This window comes from Indicator indicator, chromosome 38 (genome assembly GCF_027791375.1).
Source record: "Indicator indicator isolate 239-I01 chromosome 38, UM_Iind_1.1, whole genome shotgun sequence".
NCBI classification, from domain to species: domain Eukaryota; kingdom Metazoa; phylum Chordata; class Aves; order Piciformes; family Indicatoridae; genus Indicator; species Indicator indicator.
Window position 1 is genome coordinate 2,904,082 of NC_072047.1, and position 22,811 is coordinate 2,926,892.

At 52.9% G+C, this 22,811-nt stretch overlaps 1 protein-coding gene across 1 annotated transcript in view; it reads right to left on the minus strand.

Moving 5' to 3' along the window:
- The window catches only part of SLC4A5 (solute carrier family 4 member 5), a 55,800-nt gene that overhangs the window by 1,833 nt on the left and 31,156 nt on the right, over positions 1–22,811 (minus strand). Inside the window, exons 11-24 of the mRNA XM_054396637.1 lie at positions 22,245–22,397; positions 21,894–22,068; positions 21,444–21,577; positions 20,027–20,298; positions 16,874–16,935; positions 13,923–14,123; positions 10,548–10,661; positions 7,827–7,988; positions 6,745–6,923; positions 6,589–6,661; positions 3,725–3,793; positions 2,705–2,878; positions 1,419–1,580; positions 45–112 (exon numbers count right to left, since the gene is read on the minus strand). Coding sequence (XP_054252612.1) covers positions 45–112; positions 1,419–1,580; positions 2,705–2,878; positions 3,725–3,793; positions 6,589–6,661; positions 6,745–6,923; positions 7,827–7,988; positions 10,548–10,661; positions 13,923–14,123; positions 16,874–16,935; positions 20,027–20,298; positions 21,444–21,577; positions 21,894–22,068; positions 22,245–22,397 — 1,998 coding nt within the window. The remainder of the gene's footprint in view (positions 1–44; positions 113–1,418; positions 1,581–2,704; positions 2,879–3,724; positions 3,794–6,588; positions 6,662–6,744; positions 6,924–7,826; positions 7,989–10,547; positions 10,662–13,922; positions 14,124–16,873; positions 16,936–20,026; positions 20,299–21,443; positions 21,578–21,893; positions 22,069–22,244; positions 22,398–22,811) is intronic.

A 22,811-nucleotide genomic window follows, 5' to 3' on the forward strand; every position in this document is an offset into this window, starting at 1 on the left:
GAGGATGAGGATGGGGATGGGGAGGCCACTGCAGGGCCCTTTACCTGCGATCCATGTCTGAGCCATTCGGGGAGGAATCAGAACGCAAAGCTCCAGGTGGAGGACCTCTTTCCTGGGGGGACATGGAGGTGAAACACTTCCCAAGGGAGAAAGGAGCCCACTCCCCTCCACCCCCAAAAAAACCCAAACCAAACCAAAACCAAACAGAACCAAACCCAAAACAAACCAAACCCAAAACAAACCAAACCCAAAACAAACCAAACCCCACTCAAGCCTTACTCCAAACACTGCATCCTCCTGCTGGTGGGAGGAAAAGCAAAGCTGCTTTTGGGGGTGGTTAGAGAAAGAGAAAAGCTCCAGCAGCCCCTGGGAGCAGCAGCCTGAGGACAGAGGCAATGAGTTACTGAGTTCCAGCCTGCTGGTGGCACCATGCAACCTGGTGCTGAGCTGGAAGAAACTCACCCCAAGCTCTTCTGCCTTGTGGTTTGGTTTTTCTTTGCCCTGTGGCTGGCTCTGCACCAGCTCACAGCTGATGTTTTGCACAGAAGCCAACCAGCTCCTGGGATAAGCACAACCTCTGCACCCCATGATTTGGTTTTAATTTTTTTTTAAGGGGGGGGGGAAAGGGCTCCAAACCTGCCCAAATATTGATAGATCTCAACCTCCACCAGTGTTGGCTCAAGGTGAGGAGCCCCCAGGTGGCTTCCAGCCACCCAGCAGGGAACAGCAGCCTTCAGCCTGCTTGAAGCAGCCTCCCCTGCTCCTCCCTGCTGGGATGGGATGGATCCAGGCTGTGTCTCTCAGAGGCGTTAGTGCTACGGGAGAAGGGGGGTGGGTTAGGAAGCAGCTGGGAATGCAAGGAGCTGGGAATGCAGCTGAGGAGCAGCTCCTGAGCTCTTTACTTACGGCTGAGGCAATGGGGGCCCCCGTTTCGGGGCTGCGCTGTCAGGGGCTCCATGGGGATCTTAATGACTGAGGGAGGTGGGAACTGGGGAAGAAAGGGGAGGGGGGAATGTGGTGAAGGCAACGCCTGGGTGGGCTCTGAGACCACCTGGAGCACCCAAACACAGCCAAAACCTCCAGAGGTGGGGGCACAAGGAAGGGGAGGAGGCTCTTTGCCTTCCTCTCCTCAACCCTTCCTCTCCTCAGCCCAGGGGGGTTGCAGGGTCGAGGATGCTTTAACACCATCCAGTGGGAGCTGCACCCTCAGGCAGGGGATTGTGGCTCCTTTTTTCCCTGAGGAATTAATTTTCACCCTCAGCCTATTGTCTATTTTTTCCCCTTAAGAATTTCATTTTCCCCCTCAGCCAGGGGATTGTGGCTCCTTTTTTCCCTGAGGAATTAATTTTCCCCCTCAGCCAGGGGATTTTGGCTCTTTTTTATCTTTTCCTTAAGGATTTCATTTTCACCCCACCCACCTCCTCATCACTGCTGCTGTCTCCTTTGTTGCCTTTTTTCTTCTTCTTTTTGTCATCCTCCTTCTTCTTCTCTTTCTCAGGGATGATGTTGTCAATCCAGGCCAGGTCATGTTGGGAGAAGACAAAATCCAGCAACTTCCTCACCAGGATCAGGGCTAAAATCTAAGAGGGGGAGAAATGGATCAGCAGGAGCTGCAGGACCATTTCTCATCCCAAAAGCTGGGAACCACCACAGGACCAAGCCAAAACATCCTGAAAACTCCAACAAAACCTCTTCTACAGGAGGCTGCAAGAGCAGCTCAAGGGATGGTCACAGAATCATCAAACAGCTTGGCAGAGACCTCCAAGATCATCAAGTCCAACCAATCAGCCAACCCTAAGGAATCAAACACAGCCCCTCAGGCTGTGCTGCCAGCCAAGGAGATCCAGGCAGGCTGAGGGCTGGCTGCAGGCAAACCTCAGGAGGTTCAGTAAGGACAAGTGCAGGGTCCTGCATCTGGGGAGGAAGAACAGCAGGCACCAGGAAAGGTTAGAGGCTGCCCTGATGGAGAGCAGCTCCATGGAAAAAGACCTTGGAGTGCTGGTGGGCAGCAAGTTCTCCATGGGACAGCAAAGTGCCCGTGGGGCCAAGAGAGCCAATGGCAGCCTGGGGGGCAGCAAGAGAAGTGTGGGCAGCAGGGCTGGGGAGGTTCTGCTGCCCCTCTGCTCTGCCCTGCTGAGACCACAGCTGCAATCCTGTGTCCAGTTTTGGGCTCCCCAGTTCAAGAGAGACAGAGACCTGCTGGGGAGAGTCCAGGGGAGAGCCATGAGGATGATTTGGGGACTTGAGCATCTGCCCTGTGAAGAGAGACTGAGAGCCCTGGGGCTGTTTAGTGTGGGGAAGAGGAGACTGAGAGGGATCTGATCAATGTCTATCAATAGCTGAGGGGTGTGTGTCAAGGGGAGGAGGCCAAACTCTTTTTGGTGGTGCACAGTGATAAGACAAGGACCAACAACAGGTTCAAACCTGAACATAGAAGATTCCACCTCAGCATGAGGAAAAACTTCTTCACAGTGGGGGTGATGGAGCCCTGGAGCAAGATGCCCAGGGAGGTTTTGGAGTCTCCTTCTCTGGAGACCTGGATGCGTTCCTCTGCAGACTCCCCTGGGTGCCCCTGCCCTGGCAGGGGGGGGGGGGTTGGACTGGATGATCTCAGGAGGTCCTTTCCAACCTCTAACATTCTGTGAAGCAGGGATTGGCACTAATTGCCTCATCCAGGCTTTTCTGAAACACCTCCAGGTCCTACCATGACAGGGAAGATGATGGCAGCCACGGTGGACTTGAGGATCCAGAGCACAGCCAGGCAGATGATCTGCACCAGGGTGAAGAGGTGGATGCGACGCAGGGGCACGTGCCGGAGGAAGACGTAGTCAGGTTGGTGCTTGGCTGGCATGAGGAAGAGCTTGCAGCGGTCCCAGAACTGTGGTGGGAGGAAGGCAGCTGTTAGCCCTCGCCCCCCCCAGCCCCTGGCTGCCCAGAGAAGCCCCCTTTTGAGTCCCCCAAAATGGGGAGTTTGGGGCTTTTTGGGTGTTTCCCGAAGGGTTTGGGGTATCTGCTGCTCCATGCAGACGGAAATCATGGAAGCATGGAATTTTTTGGGGTGGAAAAGAGTTTTCAGGTCATCCACTCCAAGCATTCTCTGACACTGCCAAGGCTGAGGCTAAGCCATGGCCCTCAGCACCACAGTTTTATGGCTTTGAAACACCTCCAGGGATGGGGATTCAACCACCTCCCTGGGCAGCTTGGGCCAGGCTTTGAGAACCCTTCCAGGGAAGAATTTTCTTCTAATGTCCAACCTAAACCTCCCCTAGCACAACTGGAGGCCATTTCCCCTTGTCCTGTCCCTTGTTCCTTGGCAGAAGAGCCCAACCCCCACCTGGCTCCAGCCTCCTCTCAGGAAGCTGTTGAGAGGCAGAAGGTCTCCCCTCAGCCTCCTTCTCCCCAGCTCCCTCAGCTGCTCCTCCCCAGCCCTCTTCTCCAGACCCTTCCCCACCTTTCTTGCCCTTCTCTGGCCCTGCTCCAGCCCTCAATGCCCTTTCTGGGGTGAGGAGCCCAATCCTGCCCCCCGCACTCAAGCTGTGGCCTCCCCAGTGCCCAGCCCAGGGGCACAATCCCTGCCCTGCTCCTGCTGCCCACAGCATTGCTGCTCCAGGCCCTATTTGATGCATGCAGATTTTGGGGTTAAAAATCCTCCTTTTTGCTCTGGTGTAGGACCCCTTTGTGGCCATTAAGGAGGAAGAGGAGGAGGAGGAAGAGCAGCATTTACCTGGATGCCATTCAGCGAGGCGACGCCCATGTAGAGGAAGACTCCGTAGAGCACAGGCATGGGGATGTACTGCAAGAGGGGAGACCAGAGTGGGTACCCCAAAGGAGGGTGACAGCCATGGGCACCATGGCTGGGGGCAGGGCAATCCAGGGTGTTCCATCCCAGGTCTCCAAACCCCTCCAGGGATGGGGGAACAGGGAGGGGGTTCACAGGACAGAGGATGTTAGGGGCTGGAAGGGACCTCTGGAGATCATCAAGCACAACCCCCCCCCCTGCCAGAGCAGGACCTCCTGGGGTAGTTGTAGGCTGTGCCTTTAAAAGTCTTCCACAGATGTTGAACAGAAAGTGGTAGAATGTAAAGGAAAAGGAAAATAATGATAGTTGTGAACAATCCTATGGGAGAGGCAATGGACTGAAAGCAGTTGTGCACAGCAACCTCTCTCTCTCTTGTTTCTTTGCTCTGGGAGAGAGAAACTTGCAGGCAGGTTGGAGGGAAGGGATCCATCCAGAAGGACCTGGACAGGCTGCAGAGCTGGCCACAAGCCAACCTCAGGAGGTTCAACAAGACCAAGTGCAAGGTCCTGCAGCTGGATTGGGGCAATCCCAAGCACAAATCCAGGCTGGGCAGGGACGGCTGGAGAGCAGCCCTGAGGAGAGGGACTTGGGGATGCTGGGGGAGGAGAAGCTCAACAGGAGCCAGCAGTGAGCACTTGCAGCCCAGAGAGCCAAGCAGAGCCTGGGCTGCAGCAGGAGAAGTGTGGCCAGCAGGGCCAGGGAGGGGATTCTCCCCCTCTGCTCCACTCTGCTCAGACCACTCCTGGAGCTCTGTGAACAGTTCTGGAGCCTCTGTTCCAGGAAGGATCTGGAGGTGCTGGAAGGTATCCAGAGAAGGGCCAGGAGGATGAGCAGAGGGCTGGAGCTGCTCTACTATGAGGACAGCCTGAGAGAGCTGGGGTTGTGCAGTCTGGAGAGGAGAAGGCTCCCAGGAGAACTTCTTGTGGCCTTCCAGGATCTGAAGGGGGCTACAGGAAAGCTGGGGAGGGACTTTTGAGGATGTCAGGGAGTAATAGGAGTGGGGGGATGGAGCAAAACTAGAGGTGGGATTGGATGTGAGATTGGATGTGAGGAAGAAGTTGTTCCCCATGAGGGTGGTGAGAGACTGGCACAGGTTGCCCAGGGAGGTGGTGGAAGCCTCATCCCTGGAGGTTTTTGCAGCCAGGCTGGATGTGGCTGTGAGCAACCTGCTGTGGTGTGAGGTGTCCCTGCCCGTGGCAGGGGGGCTGGGGCTGGATGAGCCTTGAGGTCCCTTCCAGTTCTATGATTCTGCTTGACCTTGGCTCCATTGTTTTGCCTAAGTCTAACAAAATCTCTCTCTCTCCTCCTTTCTCTTGTCCCTTTTGTGCACAAGGAGGTAAGGAGGGGCAGGGAGGGAGAAGCTCTTAGCTGCCCCTGGTCTATAGCCACGGGGGGTCCTTGAGCTGTTTATTAATTGTAACCCCTGTAGCTATAGTAACTGCTGTGTGTGTTGTCCCTATGCATTGTGTAACTACTGTGTGTGTTGTCCCTACTCACTGTGTAACTACTGTGTGTGTTGTCCCTACTCACTGTGTAACTGCTGTGTGTGTTGTCCCTTCTCATTGTGTAACTGCTGTGTGTGTTGTCCCTACTCACTGTGTAACTGCTGTGTGTGTTGTCCCTACTCACTGTGTAACTGCTGTGTGTGTTGTCCCTATGCACTGTATAACTGCTGTGTGTGTGTTGTCCCTTCTCATTGTGTAACTGCTGTGTGTGTGTTGTCCCTACTCATTGTGTAACTGCTGTGTGTGTTGTCCCTATGCATTGTGTAAGTGCTGTGTGTGTTGTCCCTATGCATTGTGTAAGTGCTGTGTGTGTTGTCCCTTCTCATTGTGTAACTGCTGTGTGTTGTCCCTTCTCATTGTGTAACTGCTGTGTGTGTTGTCCCTTCTCATTGTGTAACTGCTGTGTGTTGTCCCTTCTCATTGTGTAACTGCTGTGTGTTGTCCCTTCTCATTGTGTAACTGCTGTGTGTGTTGTCCCTTCTCATTGTGTAACTGCTGTGTGTGTTGTCCTTCTCATTGTGTAACTGCTGTGTGTTGTCCCTACTCATTGTGTAACTGCTGTGTGTGTTGTCCCTTCTCATTGTGTAACTGCTGTGTGTTGTCCCTACGCATTGTAAGTGCTGTGTGTGTTGTCCCTTCTCATTGTGTAACTGCTGTGTGTGTTGTCCCTTCTCATTGTGTAACTGCTGTGTGTTGTCCCTACTCATTGTGTAACTGCTGTGTGTGTTGTCCCTTCTCATTGTGTAACTGCTGTGTGTTGTCCCTACGCATTGTAAGTGCTGTGTGTGTTGTCCCTTCTCACTGTGTAACTGCTGTGTGTTGTCCCTACTCATTGTGTAACTGCTGTGTGTGTTGTCCCTACTCATTGTGTAACTGCTGTGTGTGTTGTCCCTTCTCATTGTGTAACTGCTGTGTGTTGTCCCTACGCATTGTAAGTGCTGTGTGTGTTGTCCCTTCTCACTGTGTAACTGCTGTGTGTTGTCCCTACTCATTGTGTAACTGCTGTGTGTGTTGTCCCTACTCATTGTGTAACTGCTGTGTGTGTTGTCCCTTCTCATTGTGTAACTGCTGTGTATGTTGCACTCATCCCTTGCACTCCTCCTTGTCAATGCAGCTTCCATTGCCTTCCAGCTGGGCTGCTCCCCTGGCTTCACGCTGGGGGAGGATTTGCCACCCACCACCCAGCACCACCCAGCAGAGGTCCCACAGGACCACATCCAGGTGGGGCTGGAGAGGCTCCAGAGGAGACTCCACCACTCCCTCCCCCCCCGACTGGGATTTTACCTTCAGGATGGGGGCCAGGAAGACGGAGATGCCGGTGAGCACAAAGACGATGATGCCAGTCACCCTCTGCTCCCTGCAAGGCAGAGAGGAGCAGGATGAGGCCACCCTGGCCAGACCTGGATCGTCCTCCTAACCCCCCTGGAGCCCCTTCCTCACCTGACTCCCAGGAACTGGGGCTGCTCCCCCGGGGCGCTGGTCTCGGTCTCCATCTTCAGGCTGTCGATGTGGGCGATGGAGATGACTGTGGCTGCCACGTACCAGGGCAGCCCCATGAAGGAGCAGACAGCCATCAGGATGCCCACCCAGAACAGGTCCAGGTGGTAGCCTGCAGCTTTCTGCAACACAGCACCCAGCAGGCTCTTGGCTGGGAGGCACCACAGCTCCTGAAGCTGTTCCTTCACTCAGACCAGAGCCCACAGCAAGCTTGGGGGGAGGGGGGATCCCCTGCCACACCCTGCTGGCACCCCCTGCTAGGGCACTCAGCACCACCCTGCAGCCCCCTCATGCACTCCACAGTGCCACACTGCACCCTGTGTCACCCCACAGCACCCCAATGCACCCCAATGCACCCCGCAGTGCCACACTGCACCTTGCATCACCCCAATGCACCCCACAGCGCCACACTGCACTCTGTGTCACCCCTCAGCACCCCAATGCATCCCACAGTGCCACACTGCACCCTGTGTCACCCCACAGCACCCCACAACACCACACTGCACCCTGTGTCACCCCTCAGCACCCCTTTACCCCCCACGATGGCACTGAGTGAATTTAACACCCGGGGGGAGGAAAGATTTTGTCACCCCAAACCTGCAGCTAGAAGGGGCAGGGCTGAGCCTCTGCTCTGCCTCTTCTGAGCCCCCAACCCTGTGCCCGGCAGCTGCACCCTACTGCACCCCACGATGGCACTGAGTGAATCTAACACTCTGGCGGGGGGGAAGGCTTTGTCACCCCAGACCTGCAGCTGGCAGGGGCAGATCTGAGCCCCTGATGAAGTCCCCAGCCCTGTGCCTGGCAGCTGCACCCTAGTGCTGCACCCCACATCACGCCATTGCACCCCACATCACCCCACTGCACCCCATGATGGCACTGAGTGAATCTAACACCCTGGGGAAGGCTTTGTCACCCCAGACCTGCAGCTGGCAGGGGCAGGGCTGAGCCCCTGCTGAAGTCCCCAGCCCTGTCCCCGGCAGCTGTGCCCTGTTGGCGCCCCCAGGCGGGGACTGGCAGGGGCTCACCCGCAGCTTGTGCTCCTTCCTGTTGACGATGACCGCGGTGATCTGCTGGTCCATGAAGATGAGGATGGTGACCAGCAGGGCGGGCAGGGCGCTGGCCAGGTAAACCCACCAGGGGTTCTTGCCAAAGGGAAACACAAACCACCCTCGATCCACACGGGTGGGCTGCAGAGGGGACAGAGAGGGGCTTGGGACACTCAGAAATGGGGGAGGGGGAGCTGGGGTGGGGATGGGGGTGGGGAAACCACCACAGAGCAAACATTTTGGGAAGCCCTAAAGCCTCTGAGCATTTTCCTGTCCTCCATCCCATCCTTGATCCCAGGGCTGGAGCAGATCCCCTGTGGGAACAGGCTGAGGAAGCTGGGGTTGTTCAGCTTGGAGGAGAGAAGGCTCCAGAGGAGCTCAGAGCAGCCTTCCAGTACCTGAAGGGGCTCCAGAAGAGCTGGGGAGGGACTTTGGAGTGATTTGAAACTGGTGCAGGGCAGGTTTAGGTTGGACATCAGGAGGAGGTTCTGCACAGGGAGGGTGGTGAGACACTGGGACAGGCTGCCCAGGGATGCTGTGGAGGCTCCAAGCCTGGAGACATTCAAGGACAAACTTGCTGGGAGTCCCAGCAACCTGCTGTAGTTGGAGGTGTCCCTGCTGACTGCAGGTGGGTTGGACAAGATGACCTTTGAGGATCTCTTCCAACCTGATGCTTTCTGTGGATCTATGGAGAGATCTTCACAGAACAGATTCAGGGCAGGGATTGTGCCCCTGGGCTGGGCACTGGGGAGGCCACAGCTTGAGTGCTGGGGGCAGGGTTGGGCTCCTGGCTGCAAGAAGGACCTTGAGGGCTGGAGCAGGGCCAGGGAAGGGCAAGAAAGGTGGGGAAGGGTCTGGAGAAGAGGGCTGGGGAGGAGCAGCTGAGGGAGCTGGGGAGAAGGAGGCTGAGGGGAGACCTTCTGGCTCTGTCCAGCTCCCTGAGAGGAGGCTGGAGCCAGGTGGGGGTTGGGTTCTTCTCCAAGGAACAAGATGAGAGGAAATGGCCTCAGGTTGCCCCAGGGGAGGTTTAAGCTGAACATGAGGAACTAAGGGTAGTCAGGCACTGGCCCAGGCAGTGGTGGAGTCTCCATCCCTGGAGGGGTTTCAAATCCACTTGGCTGAGGAGCTCAGGGCCATGCTCTAAGAGCTGTGTGTAAGGAGATGTCGGGTCAGGGTTGGACTCAATGACCTGAAGACCTTTTCCAACCAGGCCATTCTATGACCCATCCCTGAGTCCCACCACAACTCATCAACACCCAACCCACTCCCAGCATCCTCACTCCTCAAACCCCAATTTAGCACCTGCAGCAGTACCTTGGATGGGAAAAAAGTGTTAGAGGAGAGGAGAAGGGAAGGGAAGGGAAGGGAAGGGAAAGGGAAGGAAGGGACAGGGAAGGAAGGGAAGGGAAGGGAAGGGAAAGGGAAGGAAGGGAAGGAAGGGAAGGGAAAGGGAAGGGAAGGGAAGGGAAGGGAAGGGAAAGGGAAGGGAAGGGCAAGGGAAGGGAAGGGAAGGAAGCGGAAGGGAAGGGAAGGGAAGGGAAAAGGGAAGGGAAGGGAAGGAAAGGGAAGGGAAGGAAGGGAAGGGAAGGGAAGGAAGGGAACTAGTTGGAAGAATGTGGAAGGGGCAAAGAGGCAAAGGGAGCGAAGGGTCAGGGACGCGCGCCGACGTTACGCGCGCGACCTGCTTCTCTTCGCTCTCTCTCTCTGCCGCTCTGTGCCTCTCTTCTTCGCTCGTGCCGCCTTGCTGCTTCCTGCTCTTCCTCGCTCGCTCTCTTCGCTCTTCGCCTCGTCTCTCTCTGCTGCTCTCTTCTCTCTCGCTCTTCTGCTCGGCATTCGCCTCGCCGCTCGCTCTCGCTCGCTCCTCTCGGCGCCTCCAGGCGCTTCGCGCGTCGTCATACGTCGGCTCTCGCTGCTCGTGCGTCTCGCGCTCTCGCTGCTCGTTCTTCTCTCTGCTCTGCTCCTTCGACTGCGCGCCTCTCCTGCTTCTCCTCTCGCTGCTGCCGCTCTCTGTCGCTTCTCGCTTGTCTGCTACGTCTCGCTTCGCGCTTCTCTCGCTCGCTCTCTCGCTCTCTGTCTCTCGCTCGCCTCGCTCTCGCTCTCTCTCTCTTCCTCTCGGCTGCTCCTCCTTTGCTCTCTCGCTCGTCACGCCTGCTCTTCTTCGCTCGCTCTCTCTTTGCTCTCCTGCTCGACCCTCTCCCCTCCTACTCTCCCTGATCACATTTGCCGGGTCATGCACCTACAAATCACCACACCTGTCTAATAAGTGAAATAATTAACTCATACAACAACAACATCTAAAATAATGAAAAAAAAGTATTTAATTTTATTACACCCTACCTAACCACCTCCGCGATTCACCCCCCTGATGGACATAGGGTAGTTTGAGTCCAAAAAGCACATCCAGCCCCACAAACATGAGTATGGACATAAAGATTGAGAAATCACTAATGAGTTTACGTAGCTGAGCAGGAGAGAGGAAGGGAGGAGGAAAAAAGAAAACAAAGGAAGGAAGGAAGAAAAAAAAAAAGTCACAGAATTAGAAGATTTTAACCCCCTAAAAAAAAATGACAAAGAGGCTTTAAAGAAGGACCTGGATGCTGCAGGAGAGGTGGTTTAGAGCCTAAGAACCAGAGAGGAGCTGGAAAGAGAGTGTGAAGTGGTGGGAAGAGAGGGAAAGAGATCCCCTGTGGTCAGCCCAACCTTGATGATGCTGGGGATGTGGAGCTTGGGGGTGTCCAGTCCAAAGCAGGCATCCACGGCACAGAAGAGCAGAATGGAGAAGACGTTGGAAAAGTCAGCAATGAAAGCCCTGACCTGGAGGGAAGAGGGGGAAAAGGGGGTGGGAAAAGGGATTAATGGGATGGGGAGGGCAGTGGTGGGATGGAGAAGGTCAGTGATGGGAGCTGCTAGGAACAGCCCCTAGATCTCTCTGAACCATGTATTGGTGCTCCTGGAGCTCTCTGAACCATGGATTGATGCTCCTGGAGCACTGTGAGCCATGGATTGATGCTCCTGGAGCTCTCTGAACCAGGGATTGATGCTCCTGGAGCTCTCTGAACCATGGGTTGATGCTCCTGGAGCACTGTGAGCCATGGATTGATGCTCCTGGAGCTCTTGGAACCATGGATTGATGCTCCTGGACCTCTCTGAACCATGGATTGATGCTCCTGGAGCTCTCTGAACCAGGGACTGATGCTTCTGGAGCTCTCTGAACCAGGGATTGATGCTTCTGGAGCTCTCTGAACCAGGGATTGATGCTTCAGGAGCTCTCTGAACCAGGGATTGATGCTCCTGGAGATCTCTGAACAAGGGATTGATGCTCCTGGAGATCTCTGAACCAGGGATTGATGCTCCTGGAGATCTCTGAACCAGGGATTGATGCTTCTGGAGCTCTCTGAACCAGGGATTGATGCTCCTGGAGCTCTCTGAACCAGGGATTGATGCTCCTGGAGCTCTCTGAACCAGGGATTGATGCTCCTGGAGCTCTCTGAACCAGGGATTGATGCTCCTGGAGCTCTCTGAACCAGGGATTGATGCTCCTGGAACTCTCTGAACCATGGATTGATGCTCCTGGAACTCTCTGAACCAGGGATTGATGCTCCTGGAGCTCTCTGAACCAGGGATTGATGCTCCTGGAGATCTCTGAACCAGGGATTGATGCTCCTGGACCTCTCTGAACCAGGGATTGATGCTCCTGGAGCTCTCTGAACCAGGGATTGATGCTTCAGGAGCTCTCTGAACCAGGGATTGATGCTTCAGGAGCTCTCTGAACCAGGGATTGATGCTTCTGGAGCTCTCTGAACCAGGGATTGATGCTTCTGGAGCTCTCTGAACCAGGGATTGATGCTTCTGGAGCTCTCTGAACCAGGGATTGATGCTTCTGGAGCTCTCTGAACCATGGATTGATGCTCCTGGAGATCTCTGAACAAGGGATTGATGCTCCTGGAGCTCTCTGAACCATGGATTGATGCTCCTGGAGCTCTCTGAACCAGGGATTGATGCTCCTGGAACTCTCTGAACCATGGATTGATGCTCCTGGAACTCTCTGAACCATGGATTGATGCTCCTGGAGCTCTCTGAACCAGGGATTGATGCTTCTGGAGCTCTCTGAACCAGGGATTGATGCTTCTGGAGCTCTCTGAACCAGGGATTGATGCTCCTGGAGCTCTCTGAACCATGGATTGATGCTTCAGGAGCTCTCTGAACCAGGGATTGATGCTCCTGGAGCTCTCTGAACCAGGGATTGATGCTTCAGGAGCTCTCTGAACCATGGATTGATGCTCCTGGAGCTCTCTGAACCATGGATTGATGCTCCTGGAGCTCTCTGAACCATGGATTGATGCTCCTGGAGCTTTCTGAACTATGGATTTAAGTTCCCGGAGTTCTTTGAACCATGGATTGATGCTCCTGGAGCTCTCTGAACCAGGGATTGATGCTTCTGGAGCTCTCTGAACCAGGGATTGATGCTCCTGGAGCTCTTGGAACCATGGATTGGTGCTCTTGGAGCTCTTTGAACCATGGATTGATGCTCCTGGAGCTCCATGGATTGATGCTCCTGGAGCTCTCTGAACCAGGGATTGATGCTCCTGGAGCTCTCTGAACCAGGGATTGATGCTCCTGGAGCTCTTTGAACTATGGATTGATGCTCTTGGAGCTCTTTGAACCATGGATTGATGCTCCTGGAGCTCTTTGATCCATGGATTGATGCTTTCAGAGCTCTTTGAACCACTGCTTGATGCTCCTGGAGCACTTTAAACCATGGATTGGTGCTCTTGGAGTTCTTTTTACAATGGATTGATGCTCCTGGAGCTCTGGGACCATGAATTGGTGCTCCTGGTGCTCTTGGAACCATGGATTGATGCTCCCGGAGCCCTTTATACCATGGATTGGTACTCCTGGAGCTCTTGGAACCATGGATTGATGTTCCTGGAACTCTTGAAACCATGGATTGGTGCTCCTCTAGCTCTTGGAATTAAGGATTAATGCTCTTGCAACATTTTGAACCATGGATTGATGCTCCTGGAGCTCTTTATACAATGGATTGGTGCTCCTGGAGCTCTTGGAACCATGGATTGATGATCCTGGAACTCTTTTTACCATGGATTGATGCTCCTGGAGCTCTTGAAACCATGTATTGGTGCTCCTGAATCTCTTTGAACCAAGGGCTGATGTTCGTGAAGCTCTTTGAACTGCGGGTTGATGCTTTTGGAGCTCCATGGATTTGTGCTCCTGGAGACATTTGAATGAAGATTTGATGCTCCTGGAGCTCTTGGAACCACGGATTTGTGCTCCTGGAGCTCTTGGAACCGTGGATTTGTGCTCCTGGAGCCCTTTGAACCACTGCTTGATGATCCTGGAACTCTTTGAACTACAGATTGATGCTCCTGGAGCTCTTCATACCATGGATTGATGTTCCTGGAACTCCTGGAACCATGGATTGATGTTCCTGGAACTCATGGAACCATGGATTGATGTTCCTGGAACTCTTTGAACTATGAATTGATGCTCCTGGAGCTCTTGGAACCATGGATTTGTGCTCCTGGAACCCTTTGAACCAAGGGCTGATGTTTCTGGAGCTGTTTGAACCATGGACTTGTGCTTCTGGATATCTTTGAACCACTGCTTGATGCTCCTGGAGCTCTTTGAACCATGGATTGATGCTCCTGGAGCTCTTTGAACCATGGATTGATGCTCCTGGAGCTCTTCATGCCATGGATTGATGATGCTGGAGCTCTTCATGCCATGGATTGATGCTCCTGGAACTCTTTGAATCATGGATTGATGCTCCTGAAGCTCTTTGATCCATGGATTGATGCTCCTGGAGCTCTTGGAACCATGGGTTTGTGCTCCTGGAGCCCTTTGAACCAAGGGCTGATGTTTCTGGAGCTGTTTGAACCATGGACTTGTGTTTCTGGATATCTTTGAACCACTGCTTGATGCTCCTGGAGCTCTTTGAACCATGGATTGATGCTCCTGGAGCCCTTGGAACCACAGATTGATGCTCCTGGAGCTCTTTGCATCCAGGTTTTCCTGCCTTGTGGGAAAGGGGAGGGGCAAATCCGGAGCTTTCCTTACCTTGGTGGGGAAGTAGCGACTGAACTTGAACTTTTTCAGGGTCAGGGTCATGGAGTAGGTGCCAAAGAAGAGGATGAAAGACATCAGGGCCAGGTCAGGCACGAATTTGCAGGACTTGCCCACCAAACTCCCACCATATTTGAGACATTCCTTCTTGCTGAGCTGAGTCCAATCCAGAGCTGTGAGGTTAATAGGATTGTACTGGGGAGAAACCCCCCAGAAAGGCAATGTTAGCACTGGAAGGAGTGGGAGGAGGCAAGCAAAGGGACATTTCCCCACCAAAAAATAAAACAAGGCAAAAATAAACGTTTTTAGCAACTATTATGTGCAAGGAAAGGGACATTTCCCACCCCCCCCCCCCCCCCCCCCCCCAGAAACACTCCAAGGAGACCTTCTTGTGGCCTTCCAGTGTCTGAAGAGGGCTACAAGAAAGCTGGGGAGGGACTTTGGAGGGTGTCAGGGAGTGATAGGACTGGGGGGATGGAGCAATATTCCTTCACAGTCTCACAGGATATCAGAGGTTGGAAGGGACCTCAAGAGATCACCAGGTCCAAGCCCCCTGCCAGAGCAGGATCACCACAGGAATGCATCCAGGTGGGCTTTGAAAGTCTCTAGAGAAGGAGACTGCACAACCCCCCCTGGGGAGCCTGTTCAACAGCACCAATTGGAGAGTAGGAACTTCTCCAGGTGGATTTTCCCCTCCCTGTCCATCCCTGCTCCTGAGGAAGATCCACTGCTCATGCTGAGGGAAAAGCAAAAAAGTCCAAGATGTGGATTTTTGGCACAGAAATGAATGTCACAAAGCAGGAGGCTCCAAGAAAGCTGGGGAGGGACTTTTGAGGGTGTCAGGGAGTGATGGGACTGGGGGGATGGAGCAAAAGTAGAAGTGGGGAGATTGAGATTGGATGTGAGGAAGAAATTCTTGCCCAGGAGGGTGGTGAGAGACTGGCACAGGTTGCCCAGGGAGGTGGTGGAAGCCTCATCCCTGGAGGTTTTTGCAGCCAGGCTGGAGGTGGCTGTGAGCAACCTGCTGTGGTGTGAGGTGTCCCTGCCCATGGCAGGGGGTTGGGACTGGCTGAGCCTTGAGGTCCCTTCCAGCCCTGACCATTCTGTGAGGGCTTCACCATGGCCTTGAGGGCATCCACAATGAGCTCAGAATATCCAAACTCTTTTTCTCTCTTTCTTCCAGGAGGACATTGCAAGGTCTCATCACCACCCAGAGGACAAAGCTTATCTGGGCACTGGCTGGGACTAAGTGGTGATTCTGTGCTGCTTTAAAGGACTGCAGTGTGCAAAAAAGGGGAAATTTCCCCTCCAAGAGAAGCAAAATGAACATTTTTAGCAATGAGAGTGTGGAAGGAAAGGAGCAGTTCCTGGCCAAAATGCAAAAATGAATGTTCAAAGCCATTGCAACTTGCAAAGGAAAGGACATTTCCTGGCCAAAATGAAAAAAGAAAAGAGCAAAAATGAACATTTTTAGCAATTATAAAGTGCAAGGGAAAAGGCATTTCCTGGAGGGAAAAAAAAAAAAAAAGAAGCAAAATTAGCATCCAGTGATTATTACATGCAAGTGGAGGGACATTTCCTGACCATAGAAAGGAAAATGAATAATGGAAGGGATTCTGGTGTGCAAGAAAAGGGATATTTCTCCATCAAAAAAAGGGAAAAATTAGTATTTTTTAGCAATTATAATGTGCCAGAAAGGGGCATTTCCCCACTTAAAAACAACAACAACAAAAAGGCAAAATTAATATTTTTAGCAATGACAATGTGCAAGGAATTGGCCACACAAAGCAAAATTAGTAGCTGCAGGAATTTCAGTGTGCAAGAAAAGGGACATTTTCCACCTAAAAAAACCCCTAAATTGGTGTTTTTAGTGACTATAAAATGCAGGGAAAATGACATTTCTGGGCCCAAACCTCCAGAATTAGTATTTTAAGCAATTATAAGGTGCAGTAAAAGGAGAATTTTCCCACAAAAAAAAAAAAAAAAAAAAAAAAAAAAAAGGAAAATTTTTGGAGAGGTTATGTGCAAGGAAAGGACATTTCCTGGCCAAAAACTTAATATTTAAGGAAGAAGAAGGATATTTTTCAGCCCCCAAAAGGCAAAATTAGCATTTTGGGATTTGTTATGTGGAAGGAAAGAGCACTTCCTGACCAAGCCAACTCCTCCCCCTCCCTCCAACCATCAGGGATATTTTTCAGTCCCCCAACCCCCCCAAAATTAACATTTTTAGCAATGCTAACATCAAGGCAAAGGCCATTTCCTGGCCAAACTTCCCAAATCAGTGTTTTAAGGAACTGCAGGTTGCAAGGGAAAGGAAATTTCCCAGGGCCACTGCCAGTGGGAGCCTCAGAACCACCAGACAGCCCCAGAGCCACTCTTAATTTGGGCTGAAAAGTCAGGATTTGCTGCCACCATCCCAAGTGGGACCCCAAACCACCCCAAATCCCACTTTTCCCTCGCTGCCAGCTGCTGCCTGTTGCTCCCTGGATGTCAGAATCCTTGGGATTTCATAGAATCACAGAATTCTTTGGGTTGGAAAAGCTCTCTGAGGTCATTGAGTCAACTTAAGACCACCATGGACACCAAACCCTGGCCCCAAGTGCCATGGCCACAGGTTGCTTGAACACCTCCAGGGATGGGGACTCCACCACCTCCCTGGGCAGCCTGTTCCAATCCCTGCCCACTCTTGCAGCAAAGAAATTTTTTCCTCCTCTCCAACCTAACCCTCCCCTGGCACAATTCCAGGCCATTTCCTCTCCCTCTCTCACCTGATCCTAGGGAGCAGAGCCCAACCCCCAGCTGGCTCCTTTCAGGGAGTTGTAGAGCAATGAGGTCTCCCCTCAGCCTCTTACTCTCCAAGCTAAACAACCTCACTTCCTCCCTTGTCCCCAAATCTGCCCTCCCTCATCCCAGAATTCCTGGTGGGATGAGCAAAAGCCTCTTACCAGAGAGACATTAGTGGTGTTGGGTGCCAGTGGAGCTGAAGCATCGAACAAGGTCGCGTTGGCTGCGGGAAAGGAGTTTGTTACTGAGGTTTGGGGGTCACAGAGGGGTTTCGGTGGGGGGGATGGGGGGCAACAGCAGCCAGGCTTCCCTCTGGAGAACCACAGCTCAGCCTGGAAAAAACTGTAGGAGCTGGGGAAATTGGGATTTGGGGTGACCCCCCCCTCCCACCCTCCTCATTTCTAACCCCTCAGTGACTTCTCCCGGATTAATCCCATGCGCTGGCGGAGAACTCAGCATCTCCTTCGCTGGCTTCTCCCTCCAAGGAGGTAGGGCTGTGTGGGTGTGGATTTCTAGGAGCTTCCCAGCTCCTCAAATATTTAGGAGCTCAATTATTTTGGAGCTTCCCAATGGAAGCCACAGGCAGCAGGGTTGAGCATCCCAACACCCGTGGGGGCAGAAGACTGAAAGAAAAAAGCAGCTTGGTCTGATTGGAGAGGCAGCATCCAGCCATGCCCCATCTGTTGGTTTGACTTCTTAAAGTGTGGGTTTTTTTAGGTGTTTTGGGTTTTTTTAAGTGTTTTAGGGGTGTTTTGGTGTCTCACTGCAAAGAACCGCCCCCCGCAAAAAAAAAAAAAAATCCATCAACCTCCATCCTTTCCAGCCCCCAGCACCTTCTCCTGCAGCGCCAAAAGCAGCTCCGCTCAGCTCTTCAGGCGACGCAGCTCCTTGGCTTCAGGAGCACCCCAAGGATCTTTAGGGGTGCCCCTAAGTGAAGGGTCCAGGATATTTCTTCCCCCTTCCCTCTCCCCCCCAACCCTGTTCCCTTTGGTCCATCCTCTTCCAGCACCAAGTGGGAATAGTTTGGCTGCCCCAAACCTGCTGCCTCCATCCCCGGCGCAGAGGATTAATGAAGGAGAAGTGAATGCTGGGGAAGGAGAGAGGGGGAGGGGGCTGCCAACACTGGGTGCTGGCAGAGCCAGCAGTAAAAGCATCATCATCACCATCATTAATTATTAATTATCAATTATTGATCATTATTATTAATAACATCCCCTCCATAACCTTTTCTTTCTCCAGACATCAACCTGATTTGGGATTTCTACCCCTTTTAAAGGGTCCCACACCATGGTGGTATTAAGAGAGAGAGACCCTTAGAGGTGCTCCACAAAACCCTTCCAGCAGAGCAGAGAGAAAAGTAAAAGAAATGGGAGGGGAGGGGGGGGAAAAAATCAAAATCAAAATAAGCACCAAACCCCAACCCAAGAGGGGTGTGTGGGGGGGAAAGAGTATCAAATATTAAAATAGTTTTAATATTTAGAAGGTGATACTCACTTGAGATTGAAATCAGCCCAAATTGGTGTGTGCAGCAGAGACAAATATGGGACAAATCAGTTATAATAATCAAAAATCAGAATGGATGATGAGAAAAAAAAAAGAGAGAAAAATGATAATGATTAAAAAAAAAAAAAAAAAAGGATGTAGAGGGGAGTTAAACATCTCAATAGCTAAAGGGATGGAGAACCCAACACTGATATTGCTCCAAGGAATGCAAAACCCAACACTGATACTGCTGCAAGCAATGGAGAAATCAATGTGGACACTGCTCCCATGAATGGAGAACTCAGCACTGGTACTGCTCCAAGGAATGGAGAACTCAACATTGATACGGCTCCAAGGAATGGAGAATTCAACATTGATACTGCTCCAAGGAACGGAGAATTCAACATTGATACTGCTCCAAGGAACGGAGAATTCAACATTGATACTGCTCCAAAGAATGGAGAGCTCAATACTGAATCTGCTCCAAGGAAGAGAGAACTCAACACTGTCACTGCTGCAAGGAATGGAGAACCCAATGCAGACACTGCTCCAAGGAATGGAGAACTTAGGACTGATACTGCTCCAAGGAATGGAGAACTCAACACACATAGAGCTCCAAGGAATGGAAAACTCAACATTGAAACTGCTCCAAGGATTGGAAAAGTCAACAATGACACTGCCCTGAGGAAGGGAGAACTCAGCACTGATAGAGCTCCAGGGAACGGAGAACCCAACACTGACACTGCTCCAAGGAATGGGGAACCCAACACTGACACTGCTCCAAGGAATGGAGAACCCAACACTGATACTGCTCCAAGGAATGGAGAACCCAACACTGACACAGCTTCAGAAAGGATTGCATCATCTCCCAGTGTTCTCTGTTGCCTGTGGTCCTTCCAAAACCCAACAGGACCAACTCAGTGGGGACTGATCCACAGAAATGGAGGAAAAAATACAAAACTCAAGCAAAAGGGAAGGTAATTTCCATGGCAGGAGGTAGGAGCTCTCCCTGCTGGGACCTTGGAACACATCAAGTGGCAAGGCCTGGATGCTGTTACTTCTGGGAAGAGCTTCCCCATCCTACCTCTCTGCCTCCTCCATCTCTGACCTCTCCAGCTGATGCTCCCCAAAACTGTTGGTGTTTAGACTTTCTAAGTGCATTCAGCTCCTCTGGCTGCTGCCACCAGCCCAAAGCAAAGATCTCTACTCCCTTCCAGGTGGCCATAGGAGCATCTTAGCTGCAGGATTCAGGTCTGGGATCCCCCCCCAAGGTCTATCCAAGAGCCAGACCAGAGGAGCCATCAGAAGGTGGTCTGGTGAGAGCCTGGCGGCCTTTCCTTATTGCAAAGGAGTGAAAAAAGAGGAGGAAAAAAATAGGCCAAGGAGGTTTCCACACCCAGCTGAGACATTCTGGTGTGTCCTGGGCACCAGAGAGGAGAAAACCTCTGGAGATGAATTCTCCGTTTCCTGGGGAATGTTTCCATCAGCTGCAGACTGGAATGAATCATCTAAAAAAGCCTTTTTTCTTCCAGATTCCTTTTTTTTTTTTTTCCCCATCCAGGTCTGGCTGCTCCAGGCTGAGGCCTCAGCTCTCCAGCACCATTGGCCACATCCTGCCAAGCAGCGCTGCACTCATCCAAGGCAGATGAGCTTCTCCTCCTTCGCTTCCACGCCCAAAATCTCTCCCAGAGGAGAGGCTGAGGTCTCTCCACTGGGGGAGCTGCCTCCTTCCACTTCCTCAGCCAGCGATCCCGTGGGATTTCTCCTCACCAGGACACTCCCACCCTCCTTCCTGTCCCCCCTCTGCAGCTGGGAGGAGGCTGTGGACTCACCTGGGTCGGGCGCGAGGCACTCGCACTTGTACATGGTGACGTAGTCTGGCTTGAAGTCCGAGTTGATGGGGTAATACTTAAAGGCTCCAATCATCTTCTTGATGGCATCATAGATGAAGATGAAGCTAATGAGGGTGGAGAAGCCTTCCTCTGTGAAGCGAGTGATGTACTTTATAATGAAGCTGGCATCGGTGGCCACCAGGATAAGGCACTGGAGGGCAGAGTGGAGGCCGATCCAGAGACGGAATTCCATATAGTCAATGCCATTGCCTCTGGAAGTGGGGACAGGCAAAGAGCCAGAGGGTCATTGAGGTTGGGAAACACCTCCAGGAAGGAATCTGTAAAGGGTAGTTAGGAGCTTGGGGTGACAAAAGGAGGTTTTTGGTTTGGGTTTTGTTTTTTTGTTTTAAGGTGAGAGGCATTGTGGAGTGGAGAAAGGAAGGCCTGTCCCAAAATCCCTGTGCAAAGGGATGTGGGATGCTGATGGGAAGGATGAGTGGAGGAAACCACAGGAGAGGAATCCATAGTCCTAAGCCGAGAATCAAGGAATGTGACAACTCCTGTATAGAATGTAACCAAATTCCCTTCCAGGAGCATCAGAGAATCACAGAATTGTTTGGGTAGGAAAAGCTCTCTGAGGTCCTCCAGTCCAACATCAACCCAGCACCACCATAGCCCCCAAACCATGGCCCCAAGTGCCATGGCCACGGGTTTCTGGAACACCTCCAGGGGTGGGAACTCCACCACCTTCCTGGGCAGCTTGTTCCAATCCCTGACCTCTCTGGCAGCAAAGAAATTTTTCCTAATCTCCAACCTAACCCTCCCCTGGCACAACTTCAACCAGTTTCCTCTTGTCCTGTCACTGCTTACTTGGGAGACCAACACTGGCCTCACTCCAACCTCCTCCCAGGGAGCCATAGAGAGCAATGAGGTCACCTCTCAGCCTCCTTTTCTCCAGACTGACCACCAGCTCCCTCAGCTGCTCCTCCTATGATGCCCTCCAAAGCCCTCCCCAGCCTTGTTGCTCTTCTCTTGACACCCTCCAGGACCTCAATGTCTTTCTGTGGCACCAATACTGACCCCAGCACTCCAGCTGTGGCCCCACCAGAGTGCAGTACAGGAGAACAATCACTTCCATACTCCTGCTGGCCACACTATCCCTGATCCAGGCCAGGATGCTGGTGACTTCATGGCCACCTGGGCACCCCCTGGCTGATGCTCAGCAGCCATCCACCAGCACCCCCAGATCCTTTTCCACTGGGCTGCTTTCCAGCCACTCTACCCCAAGCCTGAAGCATTGCTTGGGGTTGTTGGACAAGGCAAGAGCAGACCAATGAGAGCACATGGTGGGCTGGAGGACAATTCCCATCCCAGTATAGATGGCTCCCAGTTTGCTCTGGCATCACCCAGCACCTACTTGCTGAAGTCAAAGAGCAGCTTCTCGAAGATGAGGATGGGCCCAGTGCTGCTGAGGATGATGAGTGGCTGTCCAGCGAAGAGGCAAAACATGGAGCCTGCCATGGCCGTGCCGAGGAAGCTCTCCATGACACCCTGGGGACAGAGCAAACCCAGTGTTATGGTGGTGCTGTGCCATGTTACATCCCCAAGGACACCCCAGATGGAGATGGGAAATATGGACCTCTGCTTGGACCCATGTAGGATGGTTGGGATCAGGTCCCCTTGCTCCTGGCACTGCCTTTGGAATGGATTTCTCATCCTGCAGGGACCAGCAGTCCTACTTGGTAATGAATTTCCATCCCATCCCATCCCATCCCATCCCATCCCATCCCATCCCATCCCATCCCATCCCATCCCATCCCTGCTTGCTTTCCCCAAGCCAAGGTGTCCTCTTCTTTTGGGGCTCCACCTGGTAGTTGTCCGTAGCATCCCCAAGCAAGCCCCCGAAGGTGATGGCGTTGGTGATGCAGCCCAGGTAGATGAAGAGGATGGCAGAGATGGACTGGATATGGAAACCTTCATAGAAGTCACTCGGGAACCAGGGCAGCTTCCTCTTGATATCCAAATAGAGGCCACCACAAAACCTGGGGAGGCACCAAGACAGGACCAGATGGATCCACCAGAAGGGATTCGGTGCCTGAGCCCAAGAAGGATTTCACCCCTGCGTGTCCCGGGAGGTCATGGTGGTGGGGAACCAACAGGAGATGCTGATGGGTGCTGGCACCTTCCAGAGCTCAGTGGCTGGTGGGTGCTTGCTCACCTGCCAGTCCATGCCAGCTCTTCCCCAATCTCGTGGACTTCAGGCATCTCTCCGTCATCGCTGCCTCCTCCTCCTCCGCCGCCGCCACTGGCGCCGGCCCCGCCAGCAGTGCCATTCATCTGCCCCACCTCGTTCAGGGAGAAGACTGATTTCCTGCAGGGAGACACCAGGGTGGCTCCTGGCACCTGCCCCAGCAAGCTGGGCTGCATGGAGGGACCATGACGAAGGCCATGGTGCAACTCCCTCCTGCCCTAGAGTTTGGGCTTCTGAAAAATCACAGCATGGCTCAGATTGGAAGGGACCTCAGAGCTCATCTCCTCCAACCTCCTGCCATGGGCAGGGACACCTCTCAGCTAGACTCAGCTGCTCAGAGCCTCATCCAGCCTGGCCTTGAACACCTCCAAGCAGGAGGCAGCCACAGACTTCCTGGGAAACCCACTCCAGACTCTCAGCACCCTCACACTCAACAACTTCTTCCTCAGCTCCACTCTAACCCTGCTCTGCCTCAGCTTCAAACCATTCCCCCTTGGTCTGGCTCTAGACATCCTCAGGAGAAGTCTCTCTGCA